Source organism: Sturnira hondurensis, unplaced genomic scaffold, assembly GCF_014824575.4.
Source record: "Sturnira hondurensis isolate 20B ecotype Veracruz unplaced genomic scaffold, ASM1482457v3 Scaffold0013299, whole genome shotgun sequence".
Classification (NCBI taxonomy): Eukaryota; Metazoa; Chordata; class Mammalia; order Chiroptera; family Phyllostomidae; genus Sturnira; species Sturnira hondurensis.
Window position 1 is genome coordinate 3511012 of NW_028085930.1, and position 18744 is coordinate 3529755.

General features: G+C 35.8%; 1 protein-coding gene across 2 annotated transcripts in view; it reads left to right on the forward strand.

The window, feature by feature from the left end:
• STAG1 (STAG1 cohesin complex component) overlaps positions 1 to 18744 on the forward strand; it is a 400795-nt gene that overhangs the window by 96522 nt on the left and 285529 nt on the right. For both annotated transcript variants that reach the window (XM_037061224.1, XM_037061225.1), the window contains exons 2-3: positions 10852 to 10962; positions 17308 to 17410. In XM_037061224.1, coding sequence (XP_036917119.1) covers positions 10934 to 10962; positions 17308 to 17410 — 132 coding nt within the window. In that variant the 5' untranslated portion in view covers positions 10852 to 10933. The remainder of the gene's footprint in view (positions 1 to 10851; positions 10963 to 17307; positions 17411 to 18744) is intronic.

Below are 18744 nucleotides of genomic sequence, written 5' to 3' on the forward strand. Positions count from 1 at the left end.
CCCTCCCCTCCCCTCCCCTCCCCTNACCCATGGTCTGTTTTGATTTTTGAGAGGGAGACAGAGAGAAACACAGACAGAGACTCAGGCACCAATAGGTTGCCTCTCTTATGTGCCTTGACTGGGGATCTTACCTACAGTGTTTTGGTGTAGGGGACAAAGCTTCAACCAAGCAAGTTGTCTGGCCAGGACAGAATGTTCACAGTGCCTTTTGGAGTGAAAAATATAAATAGGATAAATATGTAAAACACTCCATTTTTGTTTTCTAAATTAATTTGTGTATGCATTTTTATAGGAATCAGATTATATGAATTTTCTGGCTTTTTAAAAGTTATTTTGGTTATTGTTTCTTTCTTTTCCATACTTATTTGAGAATTATCTTAGTAATTTCTGTAAAAGATCCCTTTTGGATTTAAATCAAAGTTTAAATTGCATATACCAGTCACCCCCCAAATTCTGTTTTGCTGACTCTGTACTCAGTCCTTTTTTTCTCCAACCTCTAATAACCATGATCTGTTCTTTGTTCCAGTAGTTTTCCAGAAAGTATCATAACCGGAATTATACCATATATATGTGGTTTATGCATTTGAGCTTTGTCAATACTGTGGCATATACCAATTCTCCATTCCTTTTAATTGTCGAATAGTATTTCATTACATTGATGTACCATAGTACACTATATTAAACTAGTTATTTGGGGGGATATTTGTAGTTATTGGTGATTATGAATAAAGCTGCCATAAACATTGGAGTACATAATTTTGTAAGTACATAGGCTTTCTTTCACTTGGATAAATACTTAGGAGTATTATTGCTTGGTTGTATGGTTAGGGTGTTTTAACTTTTTAAGGAACTGATACGTGACTTGTGTGTATTTCCTCCCATTCTGTGACTTACCTTTTCATTCCCCCCAGCAGTGTCTCTTGCAGAGGAAAAAAGGATGAAGCCCAATTAATCTTTCTTTGTTGTTTTCTTTTATGGAAGATGTTTTTGGTGTCATATATAGGAACTTTTTGCCTAACCCAAGATTATAAAGATTTTCTCACACCTGTCTTCTATTTTCTTTTGTGAATAATAGCCACCCTAATGGGTGCAAAATGCTAGCACATAAAAAATTGATTTCTCTAATGACTAATGCCATTGAACATGTTTTTATGTGTTTGTTGGTTAATTACATACTTTCTTTGGAGAAGGAGTCAGTTGTTTGACCATTTATTAGTATATTTGTATGTTTTGTTTATTTTGTCTCATTACTGTGGGGCTATAAGAAATATATTACAGGTACTGCATTCTTACCAGATATACTAGATATATAATGCACAGATACTAAATCCCATTTCTTTCTATTGAGTGTCCTTTGATAAACAAAATTTCTTTAATTTGATGAAGTCCAGTGTACTTGTGTTTTAGTGTCATAGCCAAGAAATCATTGTCAAATTTAATGTCATAAAACTCTTTTCCTGTATTTTTTTTCAAAGAGTTTCAGCTCTTACATTTAGGTGTTTTATCCTTTGAGTTAACTTTTGTAAATTACGTAAGATCAAGGTCCAATTTCATTGTTTTGCATGTGAATATCCACTTTCCTCAGCACTGTTTTTTGAAAATACTGCCCTTTTCCCTGGTGTGTGGGCTTGACAACCTTGACAAAACTCATTTGACCATATATTTGAGGGTTTCTTTCTAGACTATTTCATTGATCTCTATATGATTGTCTTTATGGTAGCACCATGCCATTTTGAAATCATGAGGTGCAAGACCTCCAACTTCCATCTTCTTTTTCAAGACTGTTTTGGACTTTAAGGGCCTCTTCCTTGAGATTTCATAAGAATTTTGAATGGAATTTTCTATTTATTCAAATAAATAATTGGGATTTTGATGGCAATTCATTAAATATGTAGGTGGTTTTGGGTAGCATTGACATCTCAGTGATAATAACTCTTCTGATCCATGAACACAGCAGGATGTCTTTCCACATATTGGTATCTATTTTCTTTCAGCAATGTTTTTTAGTTTTCAGTATAGAAGTCTTTTACCTTAAGTTTATTTTTCAATATTTTATTATTTCTAATGTTACTGTAAGTAGATTTCCCTCTTCATTTCCATTTCAGTTTGTTAATTGTTAGTATACAAAAATAACTGCTTTTTTGTGTTGATTTTGTATCCCGAACTTAAATTTTTGTATGTTATCCTGAACTCTGCAATATTATTAGTATTTTGTTTGCTTATTGAATATTTCTGTATATAAAGTATTATGTCCTCTGTGAATAGAGATATCTTTAGTTTTTTAATATTTGGATGCAGTTTCTTTCTTGCATAATTGCCCTGGGTAGAACATACAATACTTTGTTGAAAGCTGTGGTAAAAAAGGACATTATTGTCTTTTGTTCTGGGTTTAGGGGGGAGTTATTTATGTGTTTTTAATAAATATCTTTCATCATATTAAGAAAATTTTCTTCTATTTCTAGTTTTTATGTGTGGGTTTTTTGTTTGTTTTTTACCCCATTAGTATGTGTTTTGACTCCTTGGTGTCTCATGAGATTTTGTCAAATGCTTTTTGTAAGTTGAAGTGATCATGTGGTTCTTTTTCACTTCTTTCTAGTACTGTGTTGTGTTACACTGATTGGTTTTTCTAGTGTTGAATCACTCTTGCATTTCTGGGGGGCAGATCCCACTTAATGTGTATTTGGATTCTGTTTGCTAGTTTGTTTGTTTTTTTTTGGGTTTTTTTTTGAGGATTTTTGTGTCTATATGAGGGAAATTGGTCTGTAGTGTTCTTGTGGTGTTTTTACTTTTGTACTAAAGAATTGCTGTCCTAATAGATTTTGAGTTAGGAAGTATTTTCTTCCTTCTGTATTTTTTAGAAGTATTTGAGAAAGATTTGTGTTATTTCTTCTTTAAATGGCTGTAGAATTCACCATGGAAGCCATTCAGTTTCTAGACTTGATTGTTGGGAGACTTTTGATAACTAATTCAGTCTCTTTATGTGTTATATGTCTGTTCAGAGTTTCAATTTTTATCTTGAGCCACTTTTGGCAATTGTGCATTTCTAGAAATTTGTCCATTTCATATAGGTTATGTAATTTTGTCCATCCTGTTCTCTTAGTTTTTTTGTTCCTACTTTTATTTGAGTTTATAATTATTTGCATCTTCTTTTTTTATTTAGTCTTTCTAAAAGCTTACTGATTTTTCAAAAAAAAATTTCTAATCTTCAGCCAAGGATGGGAGAAGGGAGAGAGAAAGAAAGGGAGAGAAACATTGATGCAAGAGAGAATATCCATGAGAGAGAATCATCCATCAGTTGGCCTCTTGGCATGCCTTGATGCGATACTGAATTTGCAGCCTAGGCACCTACTCTAAGCAGCAGTTAAACCTGTGACTGCTGGTTTACGGGATGACATTTCAGCCAATTGAGCCACACCATCTGGGGCAAAAGCTTGTAAATTTTATTGATTTTTTTCAAAGAACCAATTTCTAGTCAGAATTCTCAATTGTTTATCTAGTCTTTATTTTTATTATTTCTGTACTAATTTGTTTTCCTCTCTTTGCCATCTATAGATTTAGTTTGCTTCTCTTTTTCTCATACCTTAAGTAGGGTTAGGTTGTTGAATTAAGATCTTTCTTTTTTCGAAATCTAGATGTTTACAGCTCTGTTTCCCTGTTTCCCTCACTGCTTTTGTTGTGTGTTGTATATTTTCATCTATATGTCGTATTCTTGTTTTCATTTATCTGAAAATACTGTAATTTCTTTTGTGATTTCTTCTTTGACCTGTTACTTAATTTCTACAAACTTGTAAAATTTTAAGTTATCCTTCTGTTATTTGTATGTTCAAAAGACACTTTCTATGATTTCAACCTTTTAAAATTTATTGAGTCATATCTATAGCCTAGTGTCCTAGAGAGTGTTGTGTGGGTACTCCAGAACACTCCAAGCATATAGTCTATTGCTTGGAGAAGTGTTCTAAACATGTCTGTGAGGTATAGGTAGTTTGTATTGTTGTCCAAGTCTTCTCTTTCCTTATTGATCTTCTGTTTGTATCTTCTGTGTTTTATTGAAAGTTGTATATTAAAATCACCAACTATTATTATAACACTATTTCTCCTGTCAGTTCTGTCAATTTTTGTACAACGCATTTTTACCCAATGTATTATATTTCTTTTTCTCTCATAAGTTTTGACCTAAATTTTATTGTCTGATATTAGCATAGGCACTCCAAGTATGTAATTGGATTAATTTTTTAAAATTTATTGTGTTCAACCATTTCTTTTTAAAATATATTTATTGATTATGCCATTACAGTTGTCCCATTTCCCCCCTTCATTACCCTCCACTCTGAACACCCCCTCGCACCCACATTCCCACCTTTAGTTCATGTCCATGGGTCATACGGTCTTTAGCTTCTACATTCCCCATACTATTCTTGCCCTCCCCCCTGTCTATTTTCTACCTACCATCTATGCTACTTTTTCTCTGTACCTTCTCCCCCACTCTCCTCCTCCCACTCCCCTGTTGCTAGCCCTCCATGTGTTCTCCATTTCTATGGTTCCACTCCTGATCTAGCTGTCCTCTTAGTTTGCTTTGTTTTAGGTGTGGTTGTTAATAACTGCGAGTTTGCTATCCTTTCACTGTTCATATTTTTTATCTTCTTTATCTTAGATAAGTCCCTTTAATATTTCATATGATAAGGGCTTGGTGATGATGAGCTCCTTGAATTTGATCATATCTGAGAAGCACTCTATCTGCCCTTTCATGACTTGGAATACTTCTTTCCAGCCCTTCTTACCTGTAAGGTCTCTTTTGAGAAATAAGCTGACAGTCTGATGAGAACTCTTTTGTAGGAAATTGTCTCCTTTTCTCTTACTGCTCCTAGAATTCTCTCCTTCAGTTTAATCTTTGGTAATGTAATGATGATGTGCCTTGGTGTGTTCCTCCTTGGGTCCACCTTCTTTGGGACTGTCTGAGCTTCCTGGGCTTCCTGGAAGTCTTTTTCCTTTGCCAGATTGGGGAAGTTCTCCTTTAATATTTGGTCAAATAAGTTTTCCCCTTGTTACTCTTCCTCTTCCCCTTCTGGTACTCCTATAATTCAGATGTTGGAACTTTTAAAGATGTCCTGGAGGTTCCTAAGCCTGTCCTCATTTCTTTGAATTCTTGTTTCTTCATTCTTTTCTGTTCGGTTGTTTCTTTCTTCCTTCTGGTCCACTCCATTGATATGAGTCCCAGTTTCCTTTCCATCACTATTGGTTCCCTGTGCATTTTGCTTCATTTCACTTAGCGTAGCCTTCATTTTTTTCATCGAATTTGCAATAAAATTAACCAATTCTATGAGCATCCTGATCACCAGTGCTTTGAACTCTGTATCTGATAGGTTGGCTATCTCTTGGTCGCTTAGATGTATTGGCTCTGGGGCTTTAATTTGTTCATGCGTTTGAGCCATTTTTTGGAGGGTGGGGGTATCTGGTCCTGCCTCTTATGCAGTGAGGGGCAGAGCCTTAGGTGTTCACCAGGGTGGGGCAGCCTGGTTGCTGGGTTGTGACACTGTATGTGGGGGAGGGGTACAAGAAGGAACAGTGAGGCTTGCTCTGCTCTCAGATTTCATTCCCTTCTGCTGCTTCCCTCAAGCGAACTGGGCCCTTCTGGTGCTGGTTCCTGGGGAGGTGGGCTTGTGTATGTTCTAGGACTCTGTGGGTCTCTACAACAAACTGCTGTGTGGCTGGCAGTCTCTCCCAGCACCTCAACTCCCACAAGTGTTTTGAATTGGTGCTTTTAGGCTATATGTCCTGGTGCTGGGGCCCTGGGTTGCGCAGTCTGTCTCACAGCCCGTTTTTGCCTGGTTTATTTGCACACAAATGTGTGACTGTGGTCTGCTGGCTGTCTTGTGCGCCTCACTGGGTCTGCTCATTGCCTCGCAGCATCATGGGTCTGCTAGCTGACGCCTGTGCGCCCGGGGTCTGCCAACCAAAGCTTTTTTCTGCCACGACCCCTCTCTGCTAGCCGCTGACTTCACCCCTCTTATCGGTCTGGGTGAATGGTTTACAGAGTTCTGTACAGTTCAATTTTCTGTCTTTGGTTGTTTTTTGTTTCTAAATTTTTGTTGTCCTTACTTTTGGTTGTATGAGGAGGCACAGTGTGTCCACCTATGCCTCCTTCTTAGCTGGAAGTCCTGTTTATTTTCTATATATAGTAGTTTCTCTGTGTCACAGGGCATTGGTTTGAGAATATACTGTGGATTCCCAACTGGATCAAAACATTGTTTTCCATTCACAGTTGTATTAGTTTGAGGATGTAAAACCTGCAGATAAGAAGTATTGCTTATATTTTAAAATTATTTTCTTGGTAATTAATCTTGGCGCTGACAATTAGCATCCTAAATTTATATTAATGTCTTTTGAATTGATAGTAACTTTGAAAACATTATAAGGTTTGCTCCTAGATTCATCCCTCTCCTTTATTCTCTAAGTTTTATCTTCATATATGTATGTTCATTAACATAGGTATATGATATCGTTTTATGTATTTGTCTTCTAAACCATACAAGAAACAAGGATGCAATACCACAAACACAGAAGAAACTGTTGTAGGGTAGGGCAGGTCTAGCCGCAGTCTTCCTCAATTTTTGCTTTTCTAGGAGTGTCTAAGAGTTCCTAGAAAATGCCATTTTGAGTGATAGTTTGCTGGATATAGAGTTCTTGCTTGACAGCTTCTTTCAAGATATTTCATTCTGTTGTCTTCTGGCTCCCATGGTTTTCATTAGAATTTGGTTGTTAATTTTACTGGGGATTACTTGTATGTGGCAAGCCATTTATTTTTTTCTTCATCTTCTTTTTTTTTTCAACATCTCCCATTGTTCTTGGCTTTTATAGTTTGATTATAGGTTGTCTCTGTGAATCTCTTTTGAGTTTATCCTATTTGAAATTGTTGACCTTCATGAAAGGTCAGATATCTATAATTCATGAAAAGTGGGCAATTTCCTGTCATTTTTACTGACACATATGTTCCTTCTATGTCTTCCTCTCTGTTCTTCTAGAAGTCTCTCCATCCTTTTCTGCAAGCCTGTTTTGTGTCTGGGCTTACTCAGAGGTGATTTGCTTACTTTTTTCCCCCTTTTAATGGGTCATACTTAACTTTATTGTTTCTTTGTATGTCTTGTGTGTCTGTCTTTCTAGTTTTTGTTGTTAAAAACTGAACACTTGAACATTACAGTGTAGTAATTCTGTACACTGAGTCTTTCCTCCTTTCCACGGTTTACTGTTTTTACCTCTTGAGGACTGAAGTCATCTATTTTGTGACCTTCCAAACTATTTTGCAAATTCTGTAATTCTTTTCATGTATAGTAACTGAAATTTTAACGTCATAGTCATCAGTGACCTTGACAGAATCCTTGAGCCATTGGGAGTCAAAAGGAAAAATGTAATGTCTTGATGTTTACATACTGTCATTTAACCAAGCTATTTCTACAAAAATTAGCTATAATCTTTAGTTATAAGACTGCCTAAAGATTAGCTATAGGCAGACTTAGTCTTCACCTTGTGACTGTAGAGCCCAAGGATCAGCTAGAGTTGCAAGTTTATGCTCCTCCCAGTTCTGTAAGTATGCATCCAGCTGTGGGCTTGCATGTAGCACTGTGTATTTCCCGGTGTACATGATAGCCCTTTAAAACTATTATTCCCCACAATATCTTCCTCCTTTGCCTCCTTATTTTGAGTCTTTTACTATCTTCTGCTGTTTGTCACATCTACTTTCTCTTGCTTCAGGCAGCTAGTTGTGGTGTGTGTATTTAAATTCTTTTCAAAGATGGCAGCTGGGAAGGCCTTCTTAACATACAGCTGCAATTTTTAAGAATATCATCCATGTTTTTCCCTTTGGCACCAGCAAACTGTACCAGAAACTTGATCTGCTATCCCTGTCTATGATCACTGTTGAGCTGTGGGAGAGGGGAGGTGATACACAAGTAAGCAGAATGCCTACAGTGCTTTCTTAGAAACTTAGTAGATGCTTTTCTTGTGTTATTCTTAAGGACCCCTTTGTTTATGTTTCTATTAGATTCCAGAATGGTAAAAGTTGATTTTTGTCTTTTTTTTTAGCCTGAGAGTTGCTTCACTGAGGGGCTTATTCTTGGCGATATAAGCTTTATCTCCAATAGGCATCTATTTCTCCATTTTTATATGATTCAGTTATTTCTTTCATTTTTGAAAGTGTTATTGTTGGATGCTTAATTTATGTGTCACTTTGTTTCCTCTTGGCACTTTAAGGATGCTATTCCCTGTCTTTCCACTTACATAGCTTCCACTGAAAAGTATGATGTAATCATCTCTGGTTTTTGGTATGTGAAGAATTTTCTTTATTAAAAAATGTATTTACTTATTTTGAGGGGAAGGGAGGGAGAGAGGGAGAGAAATACCAATGTGTGATTGTCTCTTGTGTACCCCCTACTGGAGACCTGGCCTGACCTATAACCTAGGCATGTGCCCTGACTGGGAATCGAACCAGCAACCTTTTGGTTCGCAGGCCAGTGCTCAATCCACTGAGCCACACCAGCTAGGGGAGAATTTAATTTCTCTAGTGTCCTTTTAAATTTTCTCTTTAACTTTGTTTTTTTCAGCAATATTTATTTTTAGAGTATTTATTCTGCTCAGGAATTCTCTGATCTTTTCATCTGTGTTTTAATATCTTAAATTATTTTTAAAAAGTTCTCTTCTACTAGCTCATCAAATATTTATTCTGCCCTGTACATTCATTCATTCTTTCTTTCTCTTTCTCTCTCTCTCTCTCTCTCTTTTGGAATTCTAGCTGTACCCATGTACATCATTTGATATTGTAACATGGCCTGCCTTAGATGCTCCATTTTATCCTACTTTCCCTACTACTTTTTGAAAAATAGACTTTATTATTTAAAGAAGTTTTTGGTTCATAGCAGAACTGATCAGAAGGTAGAGAGAAACACCCCCATACCCCTTGTTCCCACATACATACAATCTTCTCCACTATCAACATCCTGCACCAGAATGGTAGAGTCTTAGATCTTTTACAGTCATTGAACTTACACTGATATGTATTATAACCCCAAATCCATAGTTTACATTGGGTTTACTCTTGATGTTGTACATTCTGTTGGCTTTAACAAATACATATATTTATGTCCACCATTGTAGTATCATACAAAATAGTTTCACTGCCCTTAAAATTCGTTGTGATTGACTATTTAACATTCTCTCCCCTGAAACCCTGGCAACCACTCATTCTTTTGCTGTCTCCATAGATTTACATTTTTCAGAACACCATATAGAGGAATCTTGCAATATTTAGCAGTTTCAGACTGACTTCTTTTACTTAGTAACAAGCATTTGCACTTCCTTCATGTCTTTTTATGGCTTGATAACCTCATTTTTTGTTGCCAAATAATATTCCAATATCAGTATATATCACATTTTATTCATTTCCCTCTGTTAAGGATATCTTAGTTGCTTCCATGATTTGGCAATTTTGAATAAAGCTCCTATAAACATCTCATGCAGGCTTTGGTGTGGTTATAAGTCCCCCCCGTTACATTCTAAGTATGTAGAATGTAATCCTCATTCAAGGATATGTTTATTCATTTTTAGAGAAGAATGAAGTGAGAGAGAAAGAGACATCAATACAAGATAGAAACATTGATCTGTTGCCTCCCATATGTGCTCTGACCAGGGATTGAACTCATGACCTTTTGGTGTATTGTGTGGTGCTCCAACCAACTAAGCCATATAGCCAGGGCATAAGTTTTCTGTTATTTTGGATGAATACCAAGGAGTATGATAAGTGGTAGTAGTGATTGATTGTATTCTTTATAGTCAGGATATTAATTTCATAATAATTTTTCCTTTCAAGGGACCTAAGTAGACATTTTCAAAGGAAGACATGCAGATGAACAATAGGAAAATGAAAAGGTATTCAGCATCACTAAATCATTCAGGAAATGCAGATCAGAACCACAGTATCACCTCACATGTTTTACAGCATCCATTATCAAAAAGACAAGAGATGAAGGCTCTCAGGATGCGGAGGAAAAGAAACTCTTATACACTGCTGGTAGAAACATAAACTGGTATATTGTCTATGAAAAACAGTATGGAGGCTTCTCAAATAATTAAAAACAAAAATACCATGGGATTTAACAATCCCATTCCTGTGTATATTTCATGGGAAACAAAATCATCCCAAAGTGGTAACTGTGTTCCCATGTTCATAGCAGCATTGTTCACAAATTGCCATGGTATGGCAATAAAGTCTGTGGACAGATGAATGAGTAAAGGAAATGTGTGTGCATGTGCACATACATATGTATGTGTATGTATACAAATATGCAATGACTGTCATTCTGTGTTTTAAAAAAAATGAAATACTGTCATTTGACAACATGGGTGAACCTAGAGAATGTTATACTAAGCGAAATAAGCCACACAAAAAGACAAATACTATATTACTTATATGTGGACTCTTGGGGAAAAAGTTGATATTTTAGAAACAGTAAAAAAAGTGATTGCTAGGGACTGTGAGGTGAAGAAATGGGGAGAGGTCGGTGCAGATATATATATATACTTTTAGTTATAGAAGAATAAGGTCTGAGGATCTAATGTATAACATGGTATCTATAGTTGATAATACTTTATTGTGTATTTGAAATTTGCCAAGAGAGTAGAACTTAAATGTTCTCACACAGAAAAGGTAAATATATGAGGTGATAGATGTATTAATTAACTTGTGGGGAAGCCCTTCACAGTGAACATGTATATAAAATAATCACATTGTACACTTTAAATATCGTGCAGTTTTATTTGTCAATTATACCTCATTAAAACTATAAAAATATTTTTTTATTACAGGATTACCTGGAGGTTATTTTTAAAGTTTTGAGTTGTACAGCCCTTGATTCTTTTGCTCCATTGTGGAAAGACCTCTCCAGCAATGATTACTTCAGAGTTACCAGTGTTACAGTAAGTATTGTAGTGTTCTTATTTTTAAAAAATACGTATCAACTTTTTTCTATGTCAAAATGCTCTTTAAAATGAGACGTATCAAGTATGTTCTTTGATAATCAGGCAATATGTTTGAATTCTAAGAACTATTGGGGTATATAATTGTGATATCTATCCATGGCCTTTGATACTGTGATGTCAGTAATGGTCTGATATTGAACAAAAATGATGTTGCTGTGTCATATCAAGGGTCAGCAAACTATGACCAATGGGCCAGTTCCGTCGTGCTGCTTGTTTTTGCATATAAAGTGTTAATAAGAACAGAGCCACATTTATCCCTTTACAGATTGATTATTTACGATCTTGGGCTACAAGTTGTAATAGAGAATAGATTGCTTGTAAACCATATTTATTTTGTTTGGCCATTTACAGAAAATGTTTGTAGACCTTTATACTGTATCACACTGTCTCCCTAACATACCTCCCACCTCCTTCTTGTATTCTCTGAGATTGAGGTTGTTAAGCCAGAAGTAAAATGAAGGACAAACCATTTGGCATTTCTGGTGACACCTCATTAGATTTGTTGGAGTTGGAGGACATATCAAGAATTGGGTCTAATTTTTGGATTTCTTGGGAAATGCGATTAGTTTAATGGCAGATACTTTTACAGGTTTCATCAGGATGCAGATTAGGATACAGATTAGGAATCTGCGTATCACAATTCTGTATAATAACAGTTTAGATATAATAAAAGAGATGAACAATTTATACAATTATCTGCATATTGTGACTCCCCAGTTTATTTTTTTGAGTGTAGAAGACAATTTTTTAATCTTCAATTTTAATTGAATTATTTGGTGACATTAACTAATAACAAAGTTTTCGGTTGTACAATTCTGTCATACATTATCTCTATATTGTATTGTGTGTTCACCCTGCTCCCCGCCAAAGTCCAATTCATTTATATACTTTTTTAAATGTACTTTTCCAAGAGATTGTGGTTGGCTTCCCATTGGTCTCCTGGCTTTTCCCAGAGTTGCAAGAGAAAAAAAGCTGTCCAAACTGCTTTACTGTTTGAAAAATCATCAATACTTACCTTCTTTTCCTCCCAATATTGAAGATAGTTTCAGCTTTTTTCTAGTTACTTACCTAAAGCTTCTATATTAATCTTTTACTTGAGTTGGGAGGTCTCCACAAGATTTTTTTTTCCTTGTACTTTTGTTTGTCTTCATCCTGCCTGCAATGCCTGTGCACCTCTCTACCTTTACCCAGTGAACTCACTTGTCCCTTTTAGGTCTTCGCTTAAGTGTCATGTGTCCAGTAAAGCTCCTCTGATCCCTCAAAATTTGGGTAGGTTCCCTCCTGAAATATTGTAGTAAATGCTCTTTGCTTTTATTTTTTGTAGCGCTATACTTAATGTGTAGTGTTTTATAATTCTTTCTTACTGTTTCTGCCTGAACTGCACCTTTGTGCCTTATTTGTGTATGGTCAGCTCCTAGCATACTGTATTTGAAGAGAAGTTATAGCAACATCACATGTTTTGTAACTGAATTTGTTTTTCCTGAAAATGTAAACCTGTGCTATGACTATAGGATTGGATAGTGGTGATCTGTGAGGTAGGTAAATGAGCTTTGTTTTCAGTCTGTTAGTTGGAGATGGTACTATTGGTCAAGTTGAAATCTCAGAAGCATTTACTGAGGATCTACAATTTTCTGAAGACTTTACCAGGTTAATTAACATGACACATTATTATCTTGTTTAATCCATCCATCAGTATTATGTCTGCATTGTAAGGAAAGGAAACATCTCTTAGTATTTTTAAATTTTAATTTCTATCATTTGTAAAGTGAAGATAATATATTAGAAATTAATAAGTACTTCTCAAAAGCAAATCTCTTGATCCAGCCATTTTTAATGTTCATTTCAATAATGATTTTTATAATGTAGGCACTAGAAGGGTCACTGTAGTGAGTGACCACATTATTTCTTGGCTTACTTAGAAGATGTTATAATTGCCGATGAATTTGTCATCATAGTGCTGTTTAGTATTAGGCATCATCAAATATTATCAATTATCATGTATATTCCACCACATAATGCTGTACCAGGAAGTATACTAGGTTTTTGAGAGACTCAGTCCTTGTAGCCATTAGGTACTGATCAAATAATGACAACTATAGGGATCTAAAATGACTTTGGTGCTATGAAGGTAGATTAGAAGATTTTATGAGAACTTTAACACATGCCTTGATTTAGTCTTTTCTAAGGATGAGATAGTTCAATTTAGTCTAAAGTGGAGAGAGGGTTTGGGGAAAGAAAAGATCAGCATATTAATTTCAGATTAGAGGAATGGCATGTGCAAAAACTAGAGAGCCTTGGGAGTATTTGTTTGTGCAATGGGATGCAGGTCTTTCGGATGTTAAGTAGGCTTCTCCAGTGTCGTGTTGAAGTTTCCAAGACTAGAAATCCAAACCCTTAGAGGACTTAAACAGTGTGTTTGAGATACTGAATTAAAACTGTTTTCTTTTTTCTTGGTTGATAATAGAGAGTAGCATGAGATAAGGCTTATGATAGAGTGGTGTTATACCATACAGGAACCTGCTAAATCATGTTAAGAATTTGTGTTTTTCTTCCTAGGAGCAGTAGGAAGCTATTGTAGGGTTTTAAGCATGGGAGAGATCTAATAAGACATATACTTGGAAAATCACTCTTAGTGGAGTATAGTGACTAAATTGGAATGGGCAGCAATAGAAGCAAGACCTTGCCAGAGATGATGACAACTTGGACTAAAGTGATTACAGTAGAAATGGAAAGAGGTAGACAGAATTTTAGAGAGTGTTTTGGGAGTTAAGAAAAATCATTTATACAAAATTTGATGGGATTCTTCCATTCTCTTGATTATTGCTAGTAGTCTTATAAATGTGAACATTAGCTATTTACAGGATTTGTGTAGAGCATTTTGTTGAAGTTTGAATTTGCATACCCATTGACACCCAGCCTTGTAATGTGTCTATCTTAGAGATTTTTGGGGTGTAATAAGAGTTAACGCGCAAGGACAGTTGTTCAGCTCTGTTTATAATAGTACAAAACTAGACATAATCTTAAGTGCTTACTGATAGGGAAGTAGTTAAATAAATTTTAAAGATTTTATCGAGTACCATTCAGGAATCCTGTGTATTTGTATGGAATTTTCCTATTAGTTTAAAATTTAAAAAATGGAAATAGAGATATTTCGTATTTTGAAATGTACATAAACACTATAGAAAAGTATTGATCAAACTGTTAACCATGTTCTGCAGATTGGGATTCAAAGTTAGGGTGTGGCGAAGTAGAACTCTTCTTTGTATTCCTATATCTTCTCTATTGACATTAAAAAACAAAAATTTATGTATCATATAATTCTAATAAACATAACCTACATATACTAATTGGAGTGTATTAGTTGTTTGTTGGTAAGCTGCAGTTGGCAAAGTTAGAAAACAAATAGTACTTTTCTCTTTTGTCGGTAAACTCTGTTGTTAAAGAATAAATTAGTTTCACTGATGGGTCATATATTATAGGCTAGAATCAGCCTGCTCCTGTGGTTGCCTAGATATTTCTATAAGCATCAAAAGCACCAGTGGATTCTGTTTACATGAGAGAAATACAAAAGGTAATGTTTACATTCTATTATTCTGACTTGGAGATAGAGAATTCAGGTTTACCTTGATATGTAAGTGTACTCCGTCACTTACTAAGTATGTGACTATGGACAAGATTATCAGATTTTTATAGTTTTTGTTACCTCATCTGTAAAATTGGGAAAATAATGTGTTTTCTTACTAGACTTTTGTGCATGTTTTGTGTACGCTGGCACACGGTATATGTTAAACATAGTCTATTTGAATTGTAGTGAGCAGAAAAAGCAATATGATTTATTGTTCTTTAGTAGAGACAAGTAATATCAACTGGACCAGGGATTGACAAAATACCACTAGTGACTCAGATGCCTGATTTTAAGTATTACTGGAGAGCAGCCATTAATTTATGTATTATCTCTGGCTGCATTCATGCGATAGTGCCAAAGTTCAGTAGTAGATATAGAGATCTTAAGACTTCCAAGCCTAAAATATTTACAGTATAGTTAAGAAAATGTTTGATGATTTCTGAATTAGATCAATTTTATTTATAGTTTTAGGTGCTATTATAGATTACTTTTTAAGAATTTCAACCAGAGAGGTAAAATGATATAAGAATATTACAGGCAGCAGTGTGTAATATTACAGAATGGCTTGGACAAGGGAATTAGGAGAAGCAGGGAGATGAGATTAATTCAGAGAGTACTGATTATGGGTAATAATCATGGAATAATGAGAGATAAAATTATTATACTGAGGACAGTTCAGGAGAATTTGTTGACTAATGGCATGAGGAAGATTGATGTAATTCTAGTAATTGGAATATCAAGACAAGATAGTGCTGTGGTAACAATAATAAATTTTATAACAACTTAAAGCACATGCATGCATTGACTTAATAAATTGGTTAGTTAGTGGTTATTGCCATGAGCAGAGAATTAAAAATAAATCAGTACTGGACTTAATTTTACATGTGATATTTAGTGAACTTGAGGTAGCATTCACAAAAAATGTTACACATGGAGTTAAAAATCTTGAGTGACTGTCAAATTATCAAATATTGATAATATATAGTTAGTAATGTAGAATTTAATGAAGAAGTTCTTGTTCACATTATCTATACTGATTCAATGCCATGCTAGAGCCAGCTTGTACTGGACTGGAGAGCTGAACGTCAAATTTCTAGAAATTTTGTGACCCTGATTAAATATAACATAGCCATTATAAAAAGTTAAGTCATACTGACTTAAAATTAAGTAAATAATATTAAAAATAAAATAATACTCACAATTCATCACTTTCTAATTATTTTACATATTATTTTATGTTCTTTAGGTTTTTATTTTTACCTATTCTATCTGTATGGTAGAAATACTTTTAGTGGTGTACTGTTAATGACTTCCTAACTCTGTTCAGTAGTGGTGGGAATACTTACACTAGAAAATCAGCAAATATTGTACATCAGGGCTCAGTTTATTGTTTTGTCAATTGTCTGTAGACTCTATAGATAATGGAGAAATTGTTAATAATGGAGATTAAACTTGTATTGGGTCTGTAGCAATTACACAGCACAAATAATTGAAGTATTCTTCCAGTATTTGAGAGCTGTTATACAATTCAGTAAAGTTTTACACTATTGTTGAACAGTAAATTAAGTTTCAGCACATCTCTTTGTCATTTTACTTATATTCTATTCACTCGAGGTAACAAAGCTATTGACCATCTTTCATGCCAAATCCCTGTTTGTTCATCAACTGCAACCTTAGGTTAGTTCTGAATACAAGAGTTTGGCAAAAGTATCAAAATCATTTTATGTGAATGAGTGAACTATATGGAATTTACCATAAAGAGTATTATATATTTTTCCCTGACTGAGGTGACTCAGTTGGTTTGGTGTCGTTCCACAAAATGAAAAGTCACTTGTTCAATTTCTGGTCTGGGCGCGTGAGAGAGACAGCCAATTGATGTTTCTCTGTCACATCCATGTTTCTCTTCCCCTCCTCCTCCCTTCCTTACTCCCTCTCTAAAATAAAAACAATGTATTTTACTGTTTTTATAAATTATATGATATGCATCCTTTATATCGGTAACACTTCTAATTGTTTATGTACATATGTACTGTATTTTTCAGACCATAAGATGCACCTAGGTTTTAGAGGAGGAAAATAGGGAAAAAACTTGAAGCGAAAAATGTGGTAAAATATTTAATAACATAAGTAACATAATATTTCACCAAATGTAAATGTAAATAGAACTCAACAGCAGCATTAACAACTATTATTCCTCCCAAACACGGGGAGGAATAATCATTCTTATAGGGGTGCATCTCATAGTCTGAAAAATAGAGGTTTGTTTTTGTTTGTTGTTTTGAACCTCAGTTGTTAAACATTTACCAGCACACCACTGGCTTTCACGATTTTATAAAGTAAATAAAACTCTTCCCAAACCTTTATTTTTTCATATTGAAGAATTAGTTTTTTTCAGCTGTATTTTACATTTATATTTTTGTATAGCAGCTGCCATTTGCAAGTCATTTCCTCCTCTTTATTTCTCTATTTGTGAGCCTCATTTCACTCAATGTTATGTGGTATTAGACAGGGAGGATAACATTTTCGATTTACTGAAGTAGAGGTATAAACCACTTCTAATCATCCATATAACAGGAGGTAAAGGAATGTAGTAGAACAAAACTGAGTTGTGTTAATGAATTAATTTGTTCACTAAAATAATATATCACATTTTCTAGGGATTCAACTAATGAAACCACTGCTCATTCTGATGCTGGCAGCGAACTTGAAGAAACAGAGGTCAAAGGAAAAAGAAAAAGGGGTCGTCCTGGTCGGCCTCCAGTATGTATTATTATACTTGTCTTCGTTGTTTCTATAATGGTTACCAAATAAAAGGGCTTGATATGAACTGTTTGTTAATTCTAGTACTGTCAGTACTTTTCAATGATTCTTGTAAACTTCATAAATTATTGGGGCAGTAATGGGAAAAAAGTTAATGGTTATAGTATCTTATTGCTTTCCATGTTACAGAACATAGGCTGGGGTGAGGGGGCAATTATTGGCTCACCCAGGGGCACCAAAACCTGTTACAGAACAGAGCCACATATACAGGGCCAAGGGGGGGGGTCATGATATACTATTACCAAAACGACCCCCTACCACATTTGTTATGTCCACCTCCAGATAGGAAAGGTGTCTCTCAATGCAGAGGTTTGTGGAAAGGAAAGTAGTGACCTAACATCTTCATTAAAATATCAAAGTCCTTTTGGGATACCCACAGATGCTCAGTGCTTCCTTCTCCTCCTGCCCTAATTCGAGGTATCATAACTCTGGAAAAGAAGCAAATGTCCATGTTTCAGGCCATTGGCACTGTCAGCTGTGTCGCTCTCCAGGCAGGATCTCTAATTAATCCAAAGCTATGTGGCACCTTCTCATGGCCTACTGGGAAGAGTTCTTTCACCTTCTTCCAGGCAAAGTTTCTCCTGCTTCCCAGGCTACTCTCAGCCGAAGTGAGCATCACAAAGCCACATGGTCCTCTTCTACTGAAGCTGCAGGGGTCCCTACTCTGGTGAAAACCTCATGATTCTTCTCTCCACCAGAGCTGCAGGGGTCCCCACTCTTGCAAAACCACATGGCACTATCCCCACCTCATGGCTGTGGGGGTGGAGAAGGGTTGCCACTGGCAAAGACCAAGTGGTGGTTCTCTGCTAAGGCTGCATAGTGATTTCTCCCTACCCCAGCTGCAGGGGTCTCCACTTTTGCCAAAAGCATGTGGCACTCTCCTCAATGGCTGCTGCGCCTGGGTTTAAATCCCTACACTATTCCTCCTCTGCAGCCCCATTTCCGACTCCTCCCACAATCAGCTACACTTGCCAGCACTCCTATATCCTTCCAGCTTTACTGGGCTGCCATAGTGAGTCTGGGCAGGTGTGACCCCATGGCATGGAGCCAGTCATCTCCAAACTCTTACACAGGTGCTGTCACCTGGGGGACCTGCCCCAAGTTACATCTTGAGGGGAATTCACTTCCATCCCCCTGGCTCAGAGCATGGCCACAGCTATTTAACATATCTATTCGGCCAGTTAAAGGTTATAGGTATGTTAAATGACCATGGCAGAGGTTAGCTGCCAAGCTGTTGCTGTACAAAACAGCTCTCAGTGGCCCTGCTCCATTTG